The sequence below is a fragment of the Sitophilus oryzae genome, unplaced genomic scaffold, assembly GCF_002938485.1.
Source record: "Sitophilus oryzae breed Bouriz unplaced genomic scaffold, Soryzae_2.0 scaffold_1743_pilon_pilon, whole genome shotgun sequence".
Lineage (NCBI taxonomy): Eukaryota > Metazoa > Arthropoda > Insecta > Coleoptera > Curculionidae > Sitophilus > Sitophilus oryzae.
Window position 1 is genome coordinate 1,022,745 of NW_022146439.1, and position 23,342 is coordinate 1,046,086.

General features: G+C 32.4%; 1 protein-coding gene across 4 annotated transcripts in view; it reads right to left on the bottom strand.

Moving 5' to 3' along the window:
- The window catches only part of LOC115881848 (probable E3 ubiquitin-protein ligase RNF144A), a 145,650-nt gene that overhangs the window by 32,550 nt on the left and 89,758 nt on the right, over positions 1 to 23,342 (bottom strand). For 3 of the 4 annotated variants that reach the window (XM_030899544.1, XM_030899542.1, XM_030899545.1), the window contains exons 3-4: positions 18,819 to 19,162; positions 2,018 to 2,378 (exon numbers count right to left, since the gene is read on the bottom strand). In XM_030899544.1, the coding sequence (XP_030755404.1) occupies positions 2,018 to 2,378; positions 18,819 to 19,104 (647 nt within the window). In that variant the 5' untranslated portion in view covers positions 19,105 to 19,162. Of the gene's footprint in view, positions 1 to 2,017; positions 2,379 to 15,904; positions 16,083 to 18,818; positions 19,163 to 23,342 lie in introns of those variants that run through there. The other variant, XM_030899546.1, reaches the window with a different exon arrangement.

Here is a 23,342-nt window from a genome sequence, read left to right on the forward strand (position 1 = left end):
CCGATTTTATTTTCGTAAAATGGTCCTTCTAGTACCTATTTACTAACGTTTTTTGTTTCTAGTAAAAACTGTTTTACAAAAAATGTTTCTTGTCACGTCGAGCTATGTATTGATTGTTGCCCTCTAACGGACAAACGGCACTTTTGTATAGACATAAATTGTTTACAATTAACTAAAAATACATAGATGTTCTATGTCCAAGGAATATTGGAACTCCCTGTATATTTTGTAGGTCTGTTTTGGGACAAAAAAATTATTCATTTTCTCAAAAACTTGCAATGTGGCGTTCTTTTTCAAGAGACAAAAAATGTAGTAAATTTTAGGAGAACCATTTTACGAAGAAAAAATCAGTCCTTGGAGTTGAAAAATATTTCTACTAAAACTGATGTAAGGGGGTAGTACAAACTATGGTAGTACTTTTTACCTAGTACTAATTTACCCTTTGCGTACTTTTTCTTGTTTTTTTTTTAGTAAAAGTCAAATATTAAAGCGCTTAGGCACCTCAAATCTCATTCAAATCGGAATATCGGTTTTAAAATATCTTAAAAAATGTGATTATTTTTTATGCCCTCTAAATGGACAAACGAAGCATTTTTGTATAAAGGTAAATTGCGTCCAAATTCCAAAATACGTAGTAGTTCTATGTCCACGGAATATTGGGACACCCTGTAAATTGAGTGTCGTATGGGTATTGGAGGGTATTGGGTTCGTAGTTCGTATAAAACTTTTTTTATACAGGGTGGTCCGAACTGTATTCTGGAAACTTCGGCAGCATATTCTGCAGATAAAAATAAGTTAAAAAGTTCGTATAAATTTATGTCGTAAAATGCTTAGTTTCGGAGATACAGGGTGTAGAAATTTCATTTTTATTTCGATTTTTTTCCAAATAATTTCTGAAGTAACATTAAGATGAAAATTTGTGTACGGGAGTTTTTTGATTTTGATGTCAATATAACTCTTACTTGCAGGGGCGCCACCTATACATGTTTTTTAACTGGTTTGAAGAGTAATAACTTTTCGTTCGTACCTGTATAAAACTACTGAGTAAAAAAATATACATTTATGACGTTTTTTACCTAAAAAATGTCTCTTGGTAAAGATCGCTACGAGTAATGGTTCTCGAGATATTTGCAATCGTTGACATAAATTTAACATGTTGACTAAATAGCTATTAGACTGAAATCATAAATATTAAATGGTTTGTGCCAAGTTCAATAGAAACTTTCATCATTTTTGAAAAGAAAAATTTATGATTAATATAAAAAATAAAAATTTCCCAAATTTATTATTTCAGTCAAATAACTATCCTACTCAACGTGTTTATTTTTTGTCAATACTGACATGTATTGACTATTTCCTATAGATCTTCCAGAACGGTTGCTCGTAGCGATTTTTAGCAAGAGACATTTTTTACGTAAAAAGTCACGGAAATGTATATTTTTTGAATCAGAAATTTTATACAGGTACGGACGAAAAGTTATTACTCTTTAAAAGAGTTAAAACACAGGTAGGTGGCGCCCCCTAAAAATAGGAGTCATATTGACATTAAGATCAAATTTATCATTTAGAATTTTAGAATTTAGAATTAGTGAGAGGGGGGTTAATCACTGCGACCTTACAGATCTATTGTGTCCCCCTTTCTTGAGTTATAACTCATCATACAGTCCCAGGGCTTTGACAAAAGCCAGTATCTGGGACGGTTTTATAGAGGGTAGTTCTCCATCTCCAATATCAGTATCAATTTATCATTTAAAAAAGTCCCAGACACCAATTTTTATCCAAATATTGACGTTACTTCATAAATTATTCGGAAAAAATCGTAATAAAAATGAAAGTTCTACACCCTATCTCCAAAACTAAGCATTTTACGACATACATTTATACGAACTTTTTTACTTATTTTTATCTGCAGAATATGCTAAAAAACTGTATTGGCGGATTTGTGTATGAGTGTTGAAATTAGATATATTTCTCCAGATATGTAATTTTAAACCATATTTAGATTTAAATACCTCACCTGAGAATACTAGTAAGGGCCAACACAGTCTCGCATTTCCGCAGGCTGGCCAGACTTCCGGCCGGCTTAATGACGGTTCCGGTCGCCTGGCCGTTCCTCTTCACCAGCTGATCGGTCTCCCCGCTACCGCCGCCACTGTTGCGTCGCCCTCTGCGCAGGCGCGACAGGAAGCCCCCACCACCCGGCGTCGTCGCCTCAGTGGCGGGTGATGCCGGCGGGTGAAGGGGTGACGCGTGGGTGGGCACGACTGGCTGATGGGTAAAAGAGAGCGGAGGGGGGCGCGGAGCGTTGTGGGCGCGGGTGATGGTGGGACGGGGTTTAGGCGGCGAGTCGAGAAGAACTGCATTTTCGGCTACTTTTCCTGCAACAACAAATAAATATAAATTACAGTTACAGTGTCTACATTTTAGATACAAAAAATCGGGAAGTACACTGGTAAGTTTTTTAAAATTATATGATGTATACGGGAAGTGTGCTCGAAGAAGAGGTGCATGGAGATTTTTTCTAATTTCCCGCAATTTTTAGAGTATTAAACAGAATTTCAGAGACAGATAAACAGGAACTTTTATTAATTTTTTATTTTCCATAAAGATGAAGTTTTGTTTTCATTATTATGACAAATGACAGCAGCAACCAAGGTTATTAAATTAAACAGGTTGCCTCGTAACTTGACATTAGCAGCCATATTGCGCGTCATCGTGTGGTTTCGTCGTGTGTCTCAGCAGTTTTCAGCTTGTTTACATATAATTTTACATTGTTTTCCGAAGGTGCTGTATTAAGTGCATTTAAGTGGATTATAGGACAGTTTTAGTGGACATATTATTTTTTTTTAGTTTTAGTGTACTTACGTATTATAATTGATGAACTAGACAAATTTTCCTTAGTAATAGAGATCATTCCTACCTGTAACAGCCTATAACGTTCAGTATTGTTTTTGCTGAGTGATGTATATGTATAATAAATTATTTCGACTAGCTTACGATGTTTAGCACGGTAAAAAGCTAAAACTATTTTTTTTTCGAATAGAAATATTGCTTAAAAATCTTAAATGTCAGAAAAATTAGAGAAAAATAAATAAAGACTTTATAGAAAAACAATTTAACTTGTGTAGAGTTGTTATTATTATTAAACAATTTGTTAATAGTTATTTTAAATGTCCCACTAGCTGACGTAACGCGCCAACTACTGTGATTGGTCCAAAGTTACGTGGCAACCTGTTCAATATAATAATCTTGGGCAGTAACCATGACCGTGGTTAGATTTTGAATTAGGGTGGGACAAAAAAATGTCATAGCAGATACGAAAATCTGTCGTTTTACCTTAAAAGTATTTTCCGAAATTTATATTCAATAATGTGCTGCTTTTGTTTTACGTTGAGTACAAATATTATTAATAATTAAAATTGTTAAAAAATTAATTCGTTTGGATATTTTTTAAATTTTCAATTAAAAAACATAAAATCTGCATTGTGTTGACGACACTATATTGGATTTGAGAACTCGTTGGAATTTTTAGCAAAAACGGGATATTTTGACAGTCTTCGTGGGAAATTATATTTCAGAAAGTCGGCAACACTGCCTATGTGACTCTACTTTTTAACACGTCCTCTACGAAAATCCATTGGCGTGCCTATTAAGAGAATTTTATGACGGGCTCGCCAAGGGCCAGACACAACCATTGATAAAGTTAAGAAGTATCCGATTTCGGCACCATGCGTAGGTGTATTTTGGACGAAAACGAAGAAGGGCTAAGGTATGAAGTACTAATATTTAAAAAATTAAAACACCAAAATTTAGTATTAAAATATTTTAATTTTATTTAGAGAAATCTATATTTTAAGCAAATCGAAGGTAAATAAACATACATTAACATTTTATTATTAATTATGTAAAATAAGAATGTTAAACATTCGTTTTCGATATAACGGTGCTTTTGAATCATTCGAATGAAATTTATCACACAATGAACATTGGCCTTATTGTAATTAGGATCCTTGAAAACCTAGTTACCTATTAGATATTGCATACATATTCATTGTATAACAAAAAATAATTCTGAATGGGTTTATTCTCTATTTTCCATTAAAAAAACTCATTTCATTGTTTACGATAAAGTATTTATAATTCGAGGAACAATTAAAGTTGTTTTTATAACAAACTTAAATTATAATCTACGAATTAATCTGTTTTACTTCAAACAATCTCTACAGCGTGTGTTTTTATCCTCCTAATATTTATTTAAGTACAAACAAGTAAGTGCTGCTTAAATAGAAGTATTATTACCGTAAATGCATACATAGTTTTTCTTTAGAAAAATAGGAAAAAAACGTGTATACTTCTACGTGAATCTGTTTGACTTTTTATGTTTTGATCATAGCTATAAGAATTTAGATACATAAATAATTTCCGATGGCATAGAATTATTCGCTAGCATTTATACCAATACTTATACAATCAATTTTATTTAGGCTCAAGTAATACCAAGCAATCCGAATGGCAGAACTTCAGATATATGCTAGTCAACATCATGGAGCATATTAGCGTAACTAGCAATTTATCCTGGGGTGGGCCTGGGGGGAGGCCTGGGGTTGAGCCCAGGGGGGGCCTAGGGCTTTTGTTTTTTTTTTAAATGAAAAATAATTTTAAAAACACATTTTTTGAATACAATTTTACATGAATTTCTCTATCAATAAATTTCATAGACTTGGTTATCAAACCGTGTTCCCGTAGATTACTTAAATACCTACAAATTTTATAAAAAAAATAAAATTAGCACATGTTTTAAACACAATAAAATAATATTAACTAAACAAAACTAGAAAACGTCATTTTTACTACATCACATGCAAGCAAATAAAAATTAATACGTAGCCAAGAGTCATAATTCAGGATATCTCTGGGGGGTGCCCAGCAGCACCAGGGGGGGGCGGCGCACCCCCGGGCACGCCAATGATGGAGCACATGACACGGAACACAGTTTGAATAATGCCAAAATTTTAATGAACAAATCGATAGTTGCGAAAAAAATTTCATTTGCATGTTTTATAACAAAATTGATGGATTGTACATGTATCTGTGTATGTTAGATTAGATTAGATTTTGTGAGGTAGCTATTATTGGCATACTCCATTGCGACCTTTATTGTGGTCCTCTTGTTGTAACCCTACATTTATTATGATTATGATTAAGTGATATTGTTAATATAACCAGAGTAAGTAAACCGACGAGTAGCGACAGTCCCGTTTTCAATTTTCTTTGTGGCTGCGCGAAATAAGTATCTGTCGTATGAAGAAGCGAAGTTGCCACTGTTGCCATTTATCAAATATCTCTATATACTTTATATCAAATATACCTCAGGCAACGAAACGTTTTTTTTTAATTATTTATTAGCTGTAAGATATTTTATACATCCAAATTTAGAAATAAGGATAAAACAAAACAAAAAAAATATGTATAAAACTTTATAATTAATTCTACTTCAAATTATGAGCATTGTATACCATGTTAATAGGACCACTTCATAAGTTGAGCAGTTAAATATGTAGTCTATCTGTCAAATACGTCAAAAGAGAGAGAAAGAAAATTTGGTCCCGCCACATCAAAAGAGCTGACGGTTTCTGTCGCTACTAACATTTTACAAATTATAAAAAAAAATATTAATTTTATCCCAATTCTAATGGCTATATTAATAAAAGTCTTAGAGTATTATTAATACTACTCGTAGTGTACAGGGCTGGTCTGATTATATACAACGACTGCCCTTGTTCATAAATGATTAACTTAGTCATAAAATAGGTGCGTTATACTTTAGAAGTTCTTTGTTTCTCTCCAAAATACAACTTATCGATGGTTGTATTTGACCCTTGGAGCTCAACATAAATTTTTGTTTAAAAATAACAGGCACGCCCATGGATTTTTAGATGGATCTAAAAAAATACAATTAAAATTTATAGAATATCCTAGTAACAGCTCGCCGAAGTCATCCATAGAGAAAGTCTAATAATTAAAATTAAAATAATTAGCTTATAAAACAATAAATTTTTCATTTCTATCCACAATTTCTCTTGACGGATGATATAATCAAAGGCTAAAATGACATTACTCGCTAATTTTGAAGTATGTAAGTATGTATTGTTAATTTTTTCTTCTTCTTCTTTCTCTGCTTATCCATTAACGGATCATTACGACCGCACTTTCCATGGCTTCCCTATCTCTGGCTGTCTGGATCAACGTCTGTACCTATATCACGCATGCCTGTCCACTGTCTTATGTTCCGCAGCCATGACATTTTTTTCCGTCGCAAACTTCTTCTGCTCTCTATCTTGCCCTCAATAATGAACTGAAGAAACTGGTATTTGTGGTAACGCATGATGTGACCTACGTATGCAGTCTTTCTCTTTTTATGGTGTTGAAGAGTTCACGTTCTCTATTAATAAGTTTGAGCACATCCTCGTTTCTTATTTTGGATGCCCATGGTATCTTGAGGATTCTGCGGTATATCCACATTTCGGAAGCTTCCAGTTTGTTTATAGCAGTTGCTTTTAGTGTCCAACTCTCCACGCCATAGAGGAGTACCGATCAGATGTAGCGTTCCACAAATCTCAATCGAGGATCAAGGTCGAAATCTACAGGTGAAGACTTTTTTAAATTTCAGGAATGCGTCTTGGGCTAGCTTTTAATGTCCCTGTCAGATGACCACTAACTTCTTCAACAAACTTCTACGCTAATTGAAACCACTTCGAGCTTCTGAATGAAGCTTAACGGTTTCCCAGTTACCTATACAGGGTGCTACAAATTCGGGGTACGAGCATTGGTATCTCGGTAGCCGTAATAGATACGAAGATAGTTAAATTGGGGCAAAGTTGCGCTTTGGGATGTTCACCAAGATGCCATCATTTTTTTTTTAATTTCAAGGATTGCTGAGTTTTTTGGAAAAAGCGGATTTTTTGAAAATCAATTTATTTTTTTCCTGTCGTTACAGTTTACCTACTTTTTAGAAAATCAAAAAACTAATTACATGCTCTCATAGCCACTTTATTAGGGCGATCTGATGGTATTTTTAGATTTTCAAATTAGCTGATAATTTGTGAGATACAGAGGCCAACGTAATCTTTTTAAAGGACCTGCATTTCTTATTTCAGATTTTGAAAGAACTCGGTTTCCTGAGTGCAATGATATGCCACACTTGATATATTTTTTTGTTTTGGACATTTGAACACAATTTATTTAAACTAATTTCAAGTCCGGCTCTGTTTTTTTTTAATATTTAATCTATTCATCGTTACAATATTGATAAGCTTTCAAACTTAACAATGATGTGGGGTAAAACATTGAATACGGAAAATAAAATGCAATACAATAATAAAATATAATATAAAATAAATAATTAGTAAAGAAAAAAACGTTAGTAATATAGTACGGTCGATATTAAAATTCCATTTCTTTAAAATAAATAACATAAATATAATGTAATATAAACAATCAAATCATTTCCCCGGAAGATGGATTGGAAATGCTAGAACAGTTTAATGGCCAGCGAGGTTCCTGGACCTATCGTATTACTTGATGTCATTTGTAAAAGTGAAATCACTACATTTCAACATTAAAAGTACAAAAACAAATTACGAATAATAAAAAACAATTAAAGAGTACAAAATGCATTCGGAAGTATAAGAAGAAGATTGATTCAAAGAGCTATAAATAAGATTGAAGGAATTTTTATATAGATTGCAGGTCCGTATTTAAAAAAAATAAGTTGGCCTCTGTATCTCACAAATTATCAGCTAATTTGAAAATCTAAAAATACCATCAGATAGCCCTAATAAAGTGACTATGAGAATGTGCAATTAGTTTTTGGATTTTCTAAAAAGTAACGACAGGAAAAAATAAAATTGATTTTCAAAAAAATCCGTTTTTCCCAAAAAACTCAGCAATCCTTGAAATGTCTAAAACTTTTTTGATGGCATCTTGGTGAACATCCCCAAGGCGCATCTTTGCCCCAATTTAACTATCTTCGTATCTATTACGGTTTCCGAGATACCAATGCTCCTACCTCGAATTTGTAGCACCCTGTATAGTCCTATTATTGCTTCCTCTATTATTGAACCTCCCTGTACTATTAAGCTGGACTGTACTGTACAGATTATGCTATTCAACAATCTTTATATTAAGAAAATATATAGTAAAAGTAAACTTTTACATCAAATCAAGTAATTGAAAAAATTACTAGGTACTATTAAAAAACTACTTAAACTTTTTAAAAAATACAAACCAAACAACTTCTGAAATTGTAGTCATTAAGCGACCCAAGAAATTGCGCCAATTATCAAACTACACAAATTATCCAAACGGCAAAAAGTTAAGAAACTGCGCCTACCTACAAGTGCAACATTTACATTACACCGAAATAGTAAGTGAAGCCTTGATAATTCTTGGGTCTGTTATAAGAAACACTGAGAATTATATGGCGGATCATTAATTACGTTATGTAACTACTGGTTTATTTTTAGATAGCACTTATTTGAAAACTGACAATTTTAAACACACAACTACTGGTTATAAGTAAAAAACTTTTACATTTTTTTATATATTTTTTAATAATAATTGTTTTTTTTTATTACGGTTAAATCAGTATGTAATTAATATATTTCATAGGTTTAGTAATATTCACGGTTCAACATAAATTAAACATGAAAGTAAAAATCTATATACATACATACAGGAAAATCCTAAATAGATTTATAAACAAATTTTAATTACAAAATTAAAAAAATGTATGCTTTTTAAGTTAGTGATTATGGAAATGTAGTTTTGAGTGACAAAAAATATAATTATCACAATTTAAAAAAATTGTTGTAATTAGTTGTGTGATTGATGTTATTATAAATGTCTATAGAGGTGACTCCACTAAAATTGTTTGAATATTGTGGTATTTCCGGTAAAACTAAATTCATAAAATGTACTCCAGTGTTCTTATTTTAAGATATACCGTGCTGGCAACTGTTACTTTTGGGTCGGCATTTACATGTGTGGAAGTAAATCGCATAGGGATCTTATTAAGTCGGAGTGAGAGAAATGCGACCGACCGACGCGACGCGCGACGGTGTGCTGTTGCGGCGTTGCCGATACGCCTTTCCCTATCAAGTAAAGTCACAATCACGATTGCAAACCGCTTATTTTTAAAAGACTTTTTTTTCAAGAGATAACTAGATAAAATCATTAGGTTTGTAATGTTTCTGAGCATCTGAAATGGAATTATAAGAATATCGTTAAGGTGTCATTTCTTTATAACGAGAAAACGTCAGTAATCGCGATAATTTAAAAACTCAACTTTTTAACACATAACAGGCCATAACTCAAGAACGACTTTAGATATTGAAACTTTTTTATTTTCAAGATCGGATATTTTACAATATGTTTACATAAGAAAAATTCGATAAGGTTGTTTTTTCCATTCAAACATTGTAAACAATCCATCCATTTACTTTTAGAGCATAGCAATTTTCAGCAATCGTGTAATTTTTTTATTGATAAAGATTTCACATACTGTCTACAAAGAAAATACAGCAGAAATATTAACAAAGTTCTTGAAAAAACTACAATCTATTATTTCTAATAGATTTCGAGATATCGATTTTTGAATTCAGAGTTCTAACAGCGCGACCACTATCGAACACCCACTCAATTCCACTTATTTTTACCAAAAATTCAAGTGTTTCTAGCTTGCACTTAAAAAAATTCAAGCTATAGGGAAAATTACGACTCGTTAATAAATAAACAAATCAAGTATCACAAGACGTAATTAAATAGTGAAGCTGAACGCATGACGTACACCTTTCCCTAGAGCTTTAGTACTGACAGAGGACAGAGGTATTGATTGGGTCGACCGGTCAACTGCGACAAATCTGCTATATCCCCTTCCACGTCTCTTAGCGATGTGCACAGTTTCTCGGTTTATTTCATACGTGTGGCAACGTGTTTACTGTCCTCTCTTTGTTCAGTACATTATAAACGCATTGTACTCTTCTTACATACGGAAATCTCGACCCAAGACTAACCTTTGCCAGCCCTTAGTATACTCTTCATATTCATCTACAGGGTGTTTCAAAAGGCATGTGCCATTTCTCGTAAAAATAAGAAGTGTATCTAGATATTTTGTCAATATTGATGTCCTTGATGAGACAAACGCAATAATCAAATCAACAATCAATAGAATTGAAATAAACATAAAATTAATAAATTATTTGTTAAATCTAACCAATTTTGAACTGCTTTGATCCGGTTTTAAACCGCATGACAGGTGACATGAACCGACGCCATCACATGAACGGCCGCCATCTTGTTTTTAGTGATCTGACACCGGCCTAGCCTTTCTACTTAAATTTGCTCATATTTAGTAGTCACTTGTAGTAGACTCTTAATTCAGTTCAGGTAAAACGGACCGTGTTTCTGTCTATACACACAGGTAAGAGCGACAGGCAAAACGTTATATACGGTTACTGTAAACATTTTTTTTTATTTTGATTGGTGTTATTAATTTCTTTTAGCAATTTTATTTTATCTTATTTATAAATTATTTCTTGGGGGCTGTGACCACCAGTATATCCTTCCAGTATAAGCGTTCCTGACTGACTTAAGCTCATTCTCCAAAAAAAAATTATTAAACGTCTACCAAGGAGGTAAACCTGGCCATCCAAATTAAAAAATATCGACCTTGTCTTTATTTATTATTGTTTACTCTGGTTTTTTCCTAATTTATCTGTCACTGTCATTATTGACTGTAAAATTCATATTAATTAATATTTATCATGATTGTGGTTATATTTTTGTGCATCACGTATCCGTTATTTGTTTTTCAAATATTCAATATAAATGATTTAATTTAAAATTGAGTTAACGTCTCCTTTTTGCTTGCTATTGAACCCGAACCACGGTCCTCTTAAAAATGGCTCACCCTTATCACTTTTTCTTTTTTCTTTCTTCTTTTTTTCTTCACAAATTAGGATTGATTGACGTATTCAATTGTTTTTGGTCACTTCCTGTTTCACCGGAAATTACTACAACTTTTGATTTTTAAATAACACCCTCGGTATTTTTTTACTTTATTTGATAGAAAATGACACTCTGAATAGAATGACAGAGCATATGTCAACTTTCGCATAAGGTTTATTTGAAATTGTAGCATGCTGTTCATAACGACAATTTGCCTCGAAAGACCAAGTGTGTGGTACCAAATTATACGTAAAAAAGGCTTTCCAAATATGGTAATTTGGTAACGAGCCACCATTGTTCCATTTAAAAAAGTTGAGATATCATTAAAAATACGATTTGGGCATCTTTTAATCGGCCAGAACAAGACACGAAAAACATTAGACAATGAATCTATTTTTCCAAGACTCCTTGATTAAAAATTATCATCACCCTAGATTGAAATTTAAGATACAATATTTTTTAAGCTAAAATGTCAAAAGTTGACATATGATATTTCATTCTATTCAGAGTGTCATTTTCTATCGAATAAAGTAAAAATATACCGGGGGTATATAAAATCAAAAGTTGTAGTGAAATTCATTTTCGGTGAAACAGGAAGTGACCAAAAACAATTGATTAAGTCAATTTATGTCATATACTAACATACAAAATATCATTTTTTTATCTGAAAAAATAAAAAAGTTATAGGGGTGAGCCACTTTTGAGACGCACCCTGTATAACGGTCTACCGACATAGTAAGTGTCCAACGAATTTTAAAAAACTTAATTTAAAAAGTTGTTTGTTTAAGTTAACATAAGCATATTAATTTTTATGTGTTAAATTGCTGGATCTGTAAAACATTACAAATATAAATGTTAACAAAGATAAGAAGGAAAAAAACAACGAAGGAAAAGAGAAAAGAGAAGAATAAAAGAAGACAAAGGGAAAGAAGAGAAAATGTAGGAAAGAAAAAAAAAAGGAAAATGATACGCTTATCTGAAGAAGTCGCTCCTAATAAAAAAAGTAAGCCATAAACAATTGCCACATTTTTATAATAATTGACTATTACTTGCGACCACCCATATAACAACTTTTTTAGAAATACCATAAAAAATAGTAATTAAAAACGATTTGATATTCAAGCCACATAGCTAAATCTATTTTCAATAACAACGAATTCTGCTAACAGCATCATATTGTATACTTTCTCATATTTAAGAGTGTTTATTATGTTTGCGGTAGAATATATTATTGTTTATTTATTCTAGTTGTAATGGAAATATTTTTAATGAAACTATTGTCAACATCTCTCTGGTTGAAAAAAATCGCATACAGATTTATAAGACGTGTTTATGTTTAAATCGTGTTTGTGATTAGGGGCGTCCAGAGGATTATTATAGTAAACTAGAGGATATATCAGAAAACTAGAGGAAGAACAGATAAGGCTGATATCAAAAATGAAGCGAAGGAGATATATCAACAGTGGCAAAGATAATGAGATGAGGCGTACGGTGGAAAATGGACACGTATTTGTTAATTCAGAATGGACCGAACCAAAGAATATTATAGTTAACACATTCGTAGTAGAATTATCTTCGACTGAACGAAAGCACGGATAGGTAGACTATACTAAAAATTGATTCGCAGAAAGTTACAGAAAATTGAGATGGCCATATTTCCGGAAAAAACTTATGTTAGCCCATATACCAAAAATAAAAACGAAATCTTTATAGTATTTTAAAACTATATAGACATACATTATATGGATCTAAAGACTTACAAAAATTTAAAAAAAAATCGTATTTATTGTTAAAAAAAACTTCAAACATCAATGAGCTTTTAGCTTCTATTTATAAGGACAGGCGGATTCGACAAGGGATTAAGCTGAGACAAATAGTTTTTCAAAACAAGTCTGTCGATATTCTCCATTTATTTTTATTCTTTTATCCACAGCAAATGTCACCGTAATCTATTTTATAAGGACTCTAAAAGAAACACTAATCCGTACTCTAATTTGCTATAGTGCCCTTTGAAGATAGCATCTTGAACACGGCATCGATTCAAATTGGCCGTGGTTGAGAAAAGCTAACGTTGCCCTAATTCTTTTCTTAAGAAAACACAATATCAACCTTCCGTTTTGACTTTTTATTGCATTTTAATAAACTACTTTTTGTGTACATATTTATAATCTGTAAAAAAAGATCGAAAAATAAAATACGACGAAATTAGATTACATTAAAATGATATTAATCATTTTAATGTAACATAAGCGCCAAGTCATTAAGTTAGTTTGTCAAATATATAGTTAATATCAATGATAAGTATTAGTTAGGATCTGAATCCCAATTTTGAATTTTTACTCCAAGATCTATAATTTTTTGAAAAAAGCCTTGGTATTTTGACACTCGCATTCAAAAACACAAGCTGTGCTGTCTAATGAATGGGCTGTAGTCTGTGGTATTTCAATAAATTATAAACACTTATTATATTTAAAGATTTATAGATTTTTATCTATTGATATATTATGTTTATTTGTTTCTAAATCAATAATTCATAATAACAAAATTTCAAAATCGTCTCTGAATACGCCTGTATTCAGATTTCAAAATTTAATTCACAGTACAATAGTTCTTTATTTACAAGATTAAAAACCTTTTTTACAAGGCCTTAGAGTTTTTGTTTTGTTTATATTTTTAAGTTTAGTCTAGCCTGTCCAATGGTTTTGTTGTGTCTGGATAGATAATATAATATTTATGATCTAAAAAACATTTTCTGTGGGGGGCAGGAGGATAAATAACCTGAGATAGGCGGATGATACCGTGATTATAGCCGCCAGTAAAGAAGAGTTGCAGGAAGTCATGGCTGCACTGTGTAAGATTAGTAAAGAATATGGCTTGGAACTAAACAAACGGAAAACCAAGATCATGATTGTTGACCGCCTCCGCAACAACCAACCTGATGTCCGAACCGTGGCTGGATACGTAGTTGTGGGCCAGTTCAACTATTTAGGTGCCATGATAGCAAACTCTGGAGGATGCTCTGGATGAGGCTGAAACCAGGCGCAGTGACAATGGCGAAGAATGCAACAACAAAGTTTACTAAGATATGGAAGACATCAACAATCACACGATAAACGAAACTGCGCATTGCAAACTCCCTCATTTTCCCCATAGCTATGTATGGCTCTGAAACATGGACATTAAAGGAAAGTGATAAGCAAAGAATAAACGCCTTAGAGATGTGGGTGTATCGACGGCTGCTGCGAATACCATTGACGGCTCATCGAACAAACATTTCTATTATTGAAGAATTAAAAATTGAGACACGTCTGGTTACCAAATTAAATCAGTCAATCCTCCGATATTTTGGCCATATTGCCAAGAGTGGCACCTCAATTGAGAGACTGATGGTGGAGGGGAGGGTATAGACGATCACGTGGAAGGTCACCTAAGAAGTGGGTAGACCAAGTAGAAACAACACATGATGTCACCAAACTCTCACGTAGGGTGAAGGACTGAAGAGAGAGATAGAGAGAGAGGGAAAACATTTGGTATCCGGAAATTGCCGGAAATCAATTTACCGCAGGAAAATTGACCGAAAGCAAATCATCCTAAAAAGGGCCATACATGTTGGATCTGCATGTCAAATCGCACAGCTCAGCTCTTAAGACTAGTCTGATAGCTATATTTTCAGAGAACGCGTTCAGATTTTATAAAAGATAGTTTCGTGAGTCTGTAGTCTAGTAGAGTTCCCGCCAAATCTGTGGTCTGTGCAGTTAAAAATATTCAGCACGTTGAAAGATCGCAGATCTAATCTCTTCGATGAGATCTTTATCGAAACCGCCACTACACGTTGAGATTTGAACTAAATCGAAGGGCGGTATAGTTCAAATCACTCAGATATCGTTGCGTGTAGGACCTTTTTAAGGCCATTTTACCGAACAGGAAAATTGTCCGAAAAAAAGTAATAACGGTCAGATTCCGACGACCGTATTGTAAATAACCGGTATAATACCGGGAATATACCAGTATGTATCAGTGGGTATAGTATACCCAGACGGTGTAAGGTATTTACCCGCCGCCCATCAGTCTGCTCTACAGTTATTTCAATCAATATATCTGTATAAATATGTTTGGTTTTTATTAAATTGATCGTTCTTAAATGGCCTGCATTAAAGCATTTTTGTATCAAAAATCGATATTCCGGGAAATTTTTATTTCCGTCAATTGTAATTCGGTGATTTTTCTTTTCGAGTAGCCATTCTTTTGGACAACTTTCTTTTCGTTCAATTGCTTTCCGGTAATTTTCTTAGATTCTATGCTTTTTTGACATTATATACTTGCTTGTCAATTTAACTTGAATTAATAAAACTACGCCAATAATGTTGGCATATCTGGAAAAAAGGACTACATTAAGTCTGTAAAATAACGGCATCTAGTTGTCGTGAAGGTGACGATCGATGATAGTTCCCATATAATTTTACATACAAAATGAATCTTCATTTCCAAGCCATATTTTATCGATATCATCGACGTCTTCGATCATATGGTTAGACACCCGTAATAGGACATAGAATTAGAAAATGTAATAACTGAATATGATTGTTCTAAATCAAATAATCAACTTTATTGAATGTGTTTTTTAATTTCAACTAATTCTGCTAACAGGATATATAGGATTTTATATTTTCTCATAGTTACAGTATTTATTATGTTTGCGGTATAATATACTTATTATTTTTTTTATTTCAGGGATATTTTTTTACTGTAACAAGCCTAATCGCTTGAAAAGAGACTATTGTTAAGTAGTAAATTGTCACCATTTAAGTTTTATCGTGATAATTCACGTGCGAGAGTTGTTAGTATTTCAACAACTATAATTTGAATAAATTAATCTTAAAAGCTACAAAACCCATACCTGTGTTCAATATCCTAAAACACATGGCTGAAATTCGCTAATTACTACGTAGCAATTAAAAAACAAACATTTCATGGACCAATTAAATAGAAGAGAAAAACACACGTATACACTGCACTTCGTTTGCCTAGCCTACAATTAACACACTGCCAATTTGTTATTACGTTTTTCATATCAGTACATATTTTGACTCAAACGATAGACAATAACCTTAAAATAGAACAATTGTACTGTACGTAAACGTTTCAATCGACTTTCTTATCTAGGTTTTCGCATAAGATAAATAATACCATAACACGATATCAGTACGGAAATTACAATTTAAGGATATTAATTGCAGGTAAATCCGAACAACCATAAAATATACGAGGGAGTTATTCCATACATTATACAATAGTGATTCGTATTAGATTGCAGAATTTTAATATAGATATATACAGGGTGTTTCAAAAAACATGTACCATCTCTCGTAGGGAGATTCCTCCCGTAAAAATAAGATTTATTTTTCATATTAACATAGGTCCGGTTCTGCTTAGATTCGTAGTTACAGGGTGATAAAAGTCTTAATATTTTTTCGATTTATTATAATTTTCTTTCAAGTTCTTTTAGCGATTCGAATGAGGTTTGGAGGGTAAAAGTTACTATGAGCACTACATTATTTTAATGATAAAAAAGTGTCGACAGGATTCACCAGTGTTATATAGGTTACCACGGGAATATTTTTCTAAAAAAACATGTGCGCCACTGACTTTTCCTCTTATTAGCAAAATTGTGTAGGCCATTTAATGGCGATTAAATATTGTATCTTGATATTTTGTCCATTTCGATCTCCTAGATGAGATAAATACAATTTTATTAATCACAGTTAATAAAATTAAATAAAAATGGAATTAATAAATTATTTATTTATTGAAAATAAAAGGATTTCGGACTTCCATTGTCTTTATTTATTTTGATTAAAACAACGTTTCGCTCAGATCAAAAATCAAAATCGGGTGTTAATCAAAATAAATAAAGACTATGGAAGTCCGAAATCTTTTTAGCCGACCATAGATTACCATACCATAGACTACCATACCAACAGGTATGGTAGGCTATTAAGATCGGCAAAAAAAAATATTTTTTTTTAAATTCAATCAAAATGAGTTATTTGGGTCATAAATGACCTAAATACAAAATATTTTCATGGTGTCTATCTGTGTGTCCGTCCGTCTGTAACACGACAACTCAAAAACCGCTAAACCGATTTTAACCAAATTTTGCACAAAATTCTGTGGCACCTGAAAATCTGCCCATTAGATTTTGGTGGGTTGGTAAGGGGGTATGGGAGGGGGTTAAAAACTTTAAAAAATCGTAACTACAAAATTACAGTAGCTAGCGAAACGCGGTTTTCAATTTAAGATTAGGAATAATATTTGCAACAAAATTTGTAATAACATCAAAATCAGTCAAAGTCGCAGTTTTTGAGATATTCCGTGTTTGCGTAGTCCGTTTTTGAGAGAATCCGTGTGGAGAACTCCAAATTCCCATCGGACGCGACCCTAGGTGGCAGATAGGGGAAATAACCGCGGACCAAAATTGGAAAAATTCCATTACTTTGAAACTAAAAGAACTGCCTACCAACTTTTTATTAACATATTTTAGTATGGACGGCTATACGTGCCTCCCGGTGCCAATTTTTATTTTCAATACTGAATCATTGTCTACCACATTCAAAGAAATATATTATTTATTTAATGTAATTTATTACTAAATTTTCCGGTCAGTTCTCGAGAATATCTTCCATCTTATTTCACTTCAATTAAAATGTCTGTTTTTTATACATAGGGTATATTGATATACATAACAACTATACTATCTCTCAGTACTGTCCACTGTTCTCTCACATATTGAAAAAGTCCTCATATTTTTCAATGATTAAAGGTGATGCTAAGATTTCAGAATAGCAACATCGCCATAATATCATGATGTGAACGAATAATGATATTTAAAATATTAAAAATTGTTTCATGTCGTCAAATTCATAGTAAGTCATTTAATCTAATCTCTAGACTTTTAGATTACGACAAATATTGTTTGCACATTTTTTCTAAAATCTGAATATCGGAATCATATAATTAATCAAAAGAATTGAGATTTATTGCATAGTAAATAATCGTTCGTCACATCTTTCTTCACCAATCGGTTTATATATTTTATTATTTCCCATGACTAAAAAACGATAAAAATATAGAAATTTAACATTGTTTTGATTGTTCAGAATATCTAATTCAATTGAATTTTCGTCTAAACAACATTATTATGTTACACAATAATTATTATTTATAAACAGAAACAATTATTATTAATCAATCAGTTAATGTTAGATTAGATTAGATTTTTCGAGGTGACTATCGACCTGATCCACTGCGACCTTTTCAGATCTATTGTGGTTCTCTGTTGATTCTTAGGTTACATTCTCCAGTCCTCTCTTTTTCAATATGTCTAGCAATTTGGAGACTGAACCGCCCATATAGCTCTGTCAATGGCCTATCATTGCCTATTACAGAGAATCGCACATTTGCCAGGCTAATAAAACGTTTTCTGTCGTTTCTTCTTCAAACTGACTGAACCTGCACATGGTTTCGGCCATCAATCCATTAGCTTTAGATGCTTATTCAGCTTACAATGCTCTGTACTTTTTTCCAGCAAAAAATTGGATAAAATGTGAGAAAATCAGATTAATTTAAAGTAAAACATAGAAGCAGTCTAAAATACGTCGCTATTTGACACACTTCTGTATATTAGAATCCATGAATAGATGTAAAGTTACTATTAAATTAAGAAAAAGAAAGGACATTTTTTGGTGAACTAATGCAGCTGTATAAGCAAATTACGATTTCAATGTCGCTTTAATAAAAATGTAACTTCCTACCTTTCTTGCAGGCTTCTGCCCTGCGCACTGCCCCGCTGATCGCGCCTGCCACCGCCGAAATCGTCGTCTCCTCCACGTCGTGCAGCGCCCCGTAGCCCAGGTGCCAGGAGCGGCGCGCCTGCGTCGTCTGCTTAACGGCGTCGCTCCATCCGCCGGCGCCGCCTCCCGCGACGCCACCGCCCAGGCAGGACGTTCTGCGCCTGCCCACCGGCGATTGCTGCTGCTGCTGATGCGCCGACGCCCTATCGCTAGGAGCGCGCAGCGGTCGGGCCACAGGCAGCGTCATCGTGGGCGGCGGGCTGCTGGCGTTTAGGTGGTGCGCACGGCCGAATGTTGGCGAAGGCCTGGAACAAGAATAAAGTACATTGAGACAAGATACAATAATATTCTGCTTGGTCCACCAAAAAAGAAACTAACAAATAGAAAGAATTAATGTTTGTTTGCATTGCACTTCAAATTTCTTTCAAATGCATTTTGACATTAGTGGCAAGGGGAATCATATAAAATTTTTAAAACTCAGGCATCAGGTATTGTATATGAAATAAATTATATAATATTCATCTCGTAGGCATTTTATAGACTACAGATTACGAAGAGATACAGTTAGATTGTACAGAGTTAGTAAACTCGCATTTTCATTTGAGGTCATTGTCATATTTACTTCAAACCAATAATCAACGAGAATATTCGTATAATTTAATAAAATTACTGTAAATAACTGTAATTGATGAATTATTTGTAATTGAGCTGTAATTTCTGTATTATTAATACGGTAAATCATGGAGATAAACAATTGTGATTGATTAAAACTTAAGATGAAACTTTTGTTAACAACGTTCTGAGAATTCGAATAATGAATTGAATAATAACCTTATAACAAGGCAAGTGACATGTGTCTAAAAAAGACAGCGATTTAGAGTGAACATTTTGATTATGCAAAAGAAATACATATTCTATGAGTTTACTGGTTGCCTAACGATTAACATTCATTTAAAAATAAATCCCCAACATGAATAACGAACAAAACATTTAAACAAAAACAGACCACACAAAACAAATTGTTGGTTAGTAGCTTAGTTCGTAGCAGCTAGTAGTAGTCAGAGATATATATGTAGAGAATTCTCGTTTTTAATAAAAATAAAAAAAAACATTATAAAATTATAAAGCTAGAATAGTATACGGTTTTATATTAGGTAACTCTAATTTTTTTAAAGTTTATAAAAAGCATTCATAAAAAAATATATCCTTCAAATCCATCTCTTTAATAGCTTTAAAGAAGGCGTCCATTCTTCTCAAAGAGACCTGGTTTAAATTAAATATAAGTAGAAAAAAGACTCAAACTCTCGGTCTGAACGTTTATATTAAATTAAAGTGACACGTGTTTAATTTAATATAAACGTTCAGACCGAGACTTTGAGTCTTTTTTCTACTTGTAGACTAGGTATTATATTATATTTACTATTTCCACTTGTGTGTCTAGGTAGGGTATATAAAAACATTTATATTTCATACATTGCCTGAAATCGTTAGTCATTTTATAGAATATCTAGGGTTTATACAGAATGCCCTAATTTTATAATTTGCCTTAATATAATTGTAACCTATAATTTCCATTTAAATAACACATTTAAGTAAGTAAAATTTCTAAGACATTTAAAATTAAAGGACATCATTACTAAATGACAGACTATTATCATTTTTGTTCAGGATGTCCCTTTGAAGTTACCGAAAATATTTACATTTTTAAAACTTTTATATATTTTCCGTATATACACACTATTTTTAAACCGTTTTGCATTCGAACGCTATTTTATACCGCGTGTAGTTTAATTATGCAGCTCTAAAATTAGACATTAGCTAATTATTAATGCTTAATTCGAAAACAGGACAAAAAACGTAATTTTTCTCACTAAATTCGAAAGTTAAATAAGTAGAACACGACAGTACATAAAAAATTTACATATACGATACTTCTTATTAATGAAACAGCAAATAAACAGACTATTTGTACAGTGTCTTATCTTTTATAGGTATCTTGTTCGTGTTGTTAACAATAATACGTTTTGTAGTTATCTTGATTTTCTGAATAAAACATGAAAATTGAAAAATAAAAATGCACACTACTGATAGAAAAGTTTTCTTATACGGAATTCTGTTACTAATTAACTTCATATACCTAGCAAAATAAAGCACTCTAAAACTAGTCGCGCATTTCGATAGCCATGTTAGCATCATAAATGAACTTGTGTTTAAAGTAAAATGTTTCAGTGAAAGAGTGTTTTATCTTGCTGTTGTAACACCAAAGGTTCCAACAACCAACTGTAATTTATATACGTAATTGTAAAATATACGAACTATAGTTAATTTATCAACCAAATAAATAAAAACGGTAAAATATTTTATGGCTATTCTAATGAGACATATTATTGGGTATAATGTGAAGCTGATTTGCATATAAGGATCAATTATCGGCAATGACCTAATAGCTATAGTTTAGTCGTATTTCCTAAATAATGAGGAATTATGTATATGATAAAAAAAAGTATAATCGAAAGTATCATAGATATTTATGATTCCTGTATAAGTATTATACAGGGTTATTCACGTCACTTGACGCGAAATGATTATTTTTTTAAAAATTGTAGATGTTGGACTACTAGGGCGACAATTTAAATTATTTTCAAAAGGTACAGTGTCCTAAATAAATATATATTAAAGTGTTATAATTTAATTTTTTTTAATTACATTTTAGTTTCTACGACTAAAATAAATCTAAGTTTGATTAAGGTTAACCTTAATTAAATCTTACCGTTTGATGCGGTTGAAACCTAATGTTATCCACAGTAGTTCTTCTCGATCATCCTTAATTATTCACAAATAAAACACTGATTGAATTTTAACAACGATTACTTCTGTTTTAAAGTAAATAAGTGAAATAACAAATAGAAATATAAAAGAAGCAATAACGAGATCGCTTAAAGTTAGGAAACAACTAATGAGTATTTCTTCGAAATCTTTAACCTTTCTAAACGGGAGAATATTTGCAAAGTATATCGAGGCGGACCTTTTACCAACTGGCGAAATTTTGAGAAAAACAAATTTTGACCATATTCTCGTGGCTGTCCCGTACCCTTATCAGGTACCCGATTATCGGTTGGTACTTGGCCCGTACTTACTACCCCATAGAAGTGTACTCTAAAGGGGTGTCCATACATAGCGGCTTGCTTGAACAGTATAGTTTGTACAGGGTGTCCCATTTTCGCGTGTTTTACAGTGTTTTATACAGTTTCTCGCTTATAAGTAGAGGTAAAAAGATGCGGTTTTCATATTACAGTACTTTATTTTATAAAAATCTAAAGATTCTATATACAGATCTATCCTAGTCCCCTCAGTTCCTGAAATACAGGGCGAATTTGGATATGTTGGATTTTTCGCCTTCTTTGTGTATCCCGATTATCTTTTAACTTATGATTATGAATGGTGAAAACTGAGTCCTATAGAGTTTTTACATAGAATTGAGTGGCGTAACTAGGTTTTCGCTGGAAGCTGTCATTCTTGAAATAGATCATATTTCAAGAATGACAGCTTATGCTTCAAAACAATCAAATATTTTATTCGACACCACATTGTGGTTACTGGCCATTCCACGCTAGTTTCTGTGTGTAGAATTATTGCACTAGCACTTGTGCAATAATTCTATTAAAAATCAAAAGTATCAGTAACTCTGATTAACAGCGTGTTATCTAAAAGCTGCACAAGTTTATTTTCAGTGCAGTTTAGTTTTAGTTTTAGTTTTTTAGTTTTAAACTAGGTTGATTTATGTTAAAAAGTTAAATAATGCATTGTTTATAGACAACAGGCAAAAGGTTTAAAAAATAATATACAGGGTGTCCCATTTTAAAAAAAACAGAAGTTTGGTTCATATTTTGAGATAGAAGGGTCGAAAAATGTAACATTTTCAAATTTTCTCTGTATTTCAAAAAACAAGAAGGCTGGAAAAATATCTGTGTAGCATCTTTAGTTTCATAAAAAGTAACAGAAAAACCCCACGAAACACACGAAAATGGGACACCTAGTCCTAGTACAAAGTTCAGTTCAGTGCTCATATGTAGGGTTTCACTACTTGACTTGACTTGACTTGACTTGAATTCAAGTCAAGTTCAAGTCAAGTAGTTACAATTTCAAGTACTTGAAAAGTCAAGCATTTGCTCACAACTACTTGATTTTTCTCAAGCTACTTGATTACTTCACTTTGTATTAAGTTTCATTTGATATTTTTAATCAACCACAAAATCCTGCAATAATAAACATTATTGAAAAAACTAAATTCTAATGTTAACAAGAATTGCGGATTAAAACATCAATTAAAAACAAATAAAGCAAGAAACTATTTATTAACGTAAACAAATAATAATATATTTTTAAAAGTGAAGTTTGACAAACGCCCGTCAGTTTTAAATTCGCTACCAACACAAATAGTGGCGCCAAATTCAAATTTTTGTGCATTAACTAAAAAGCATATGA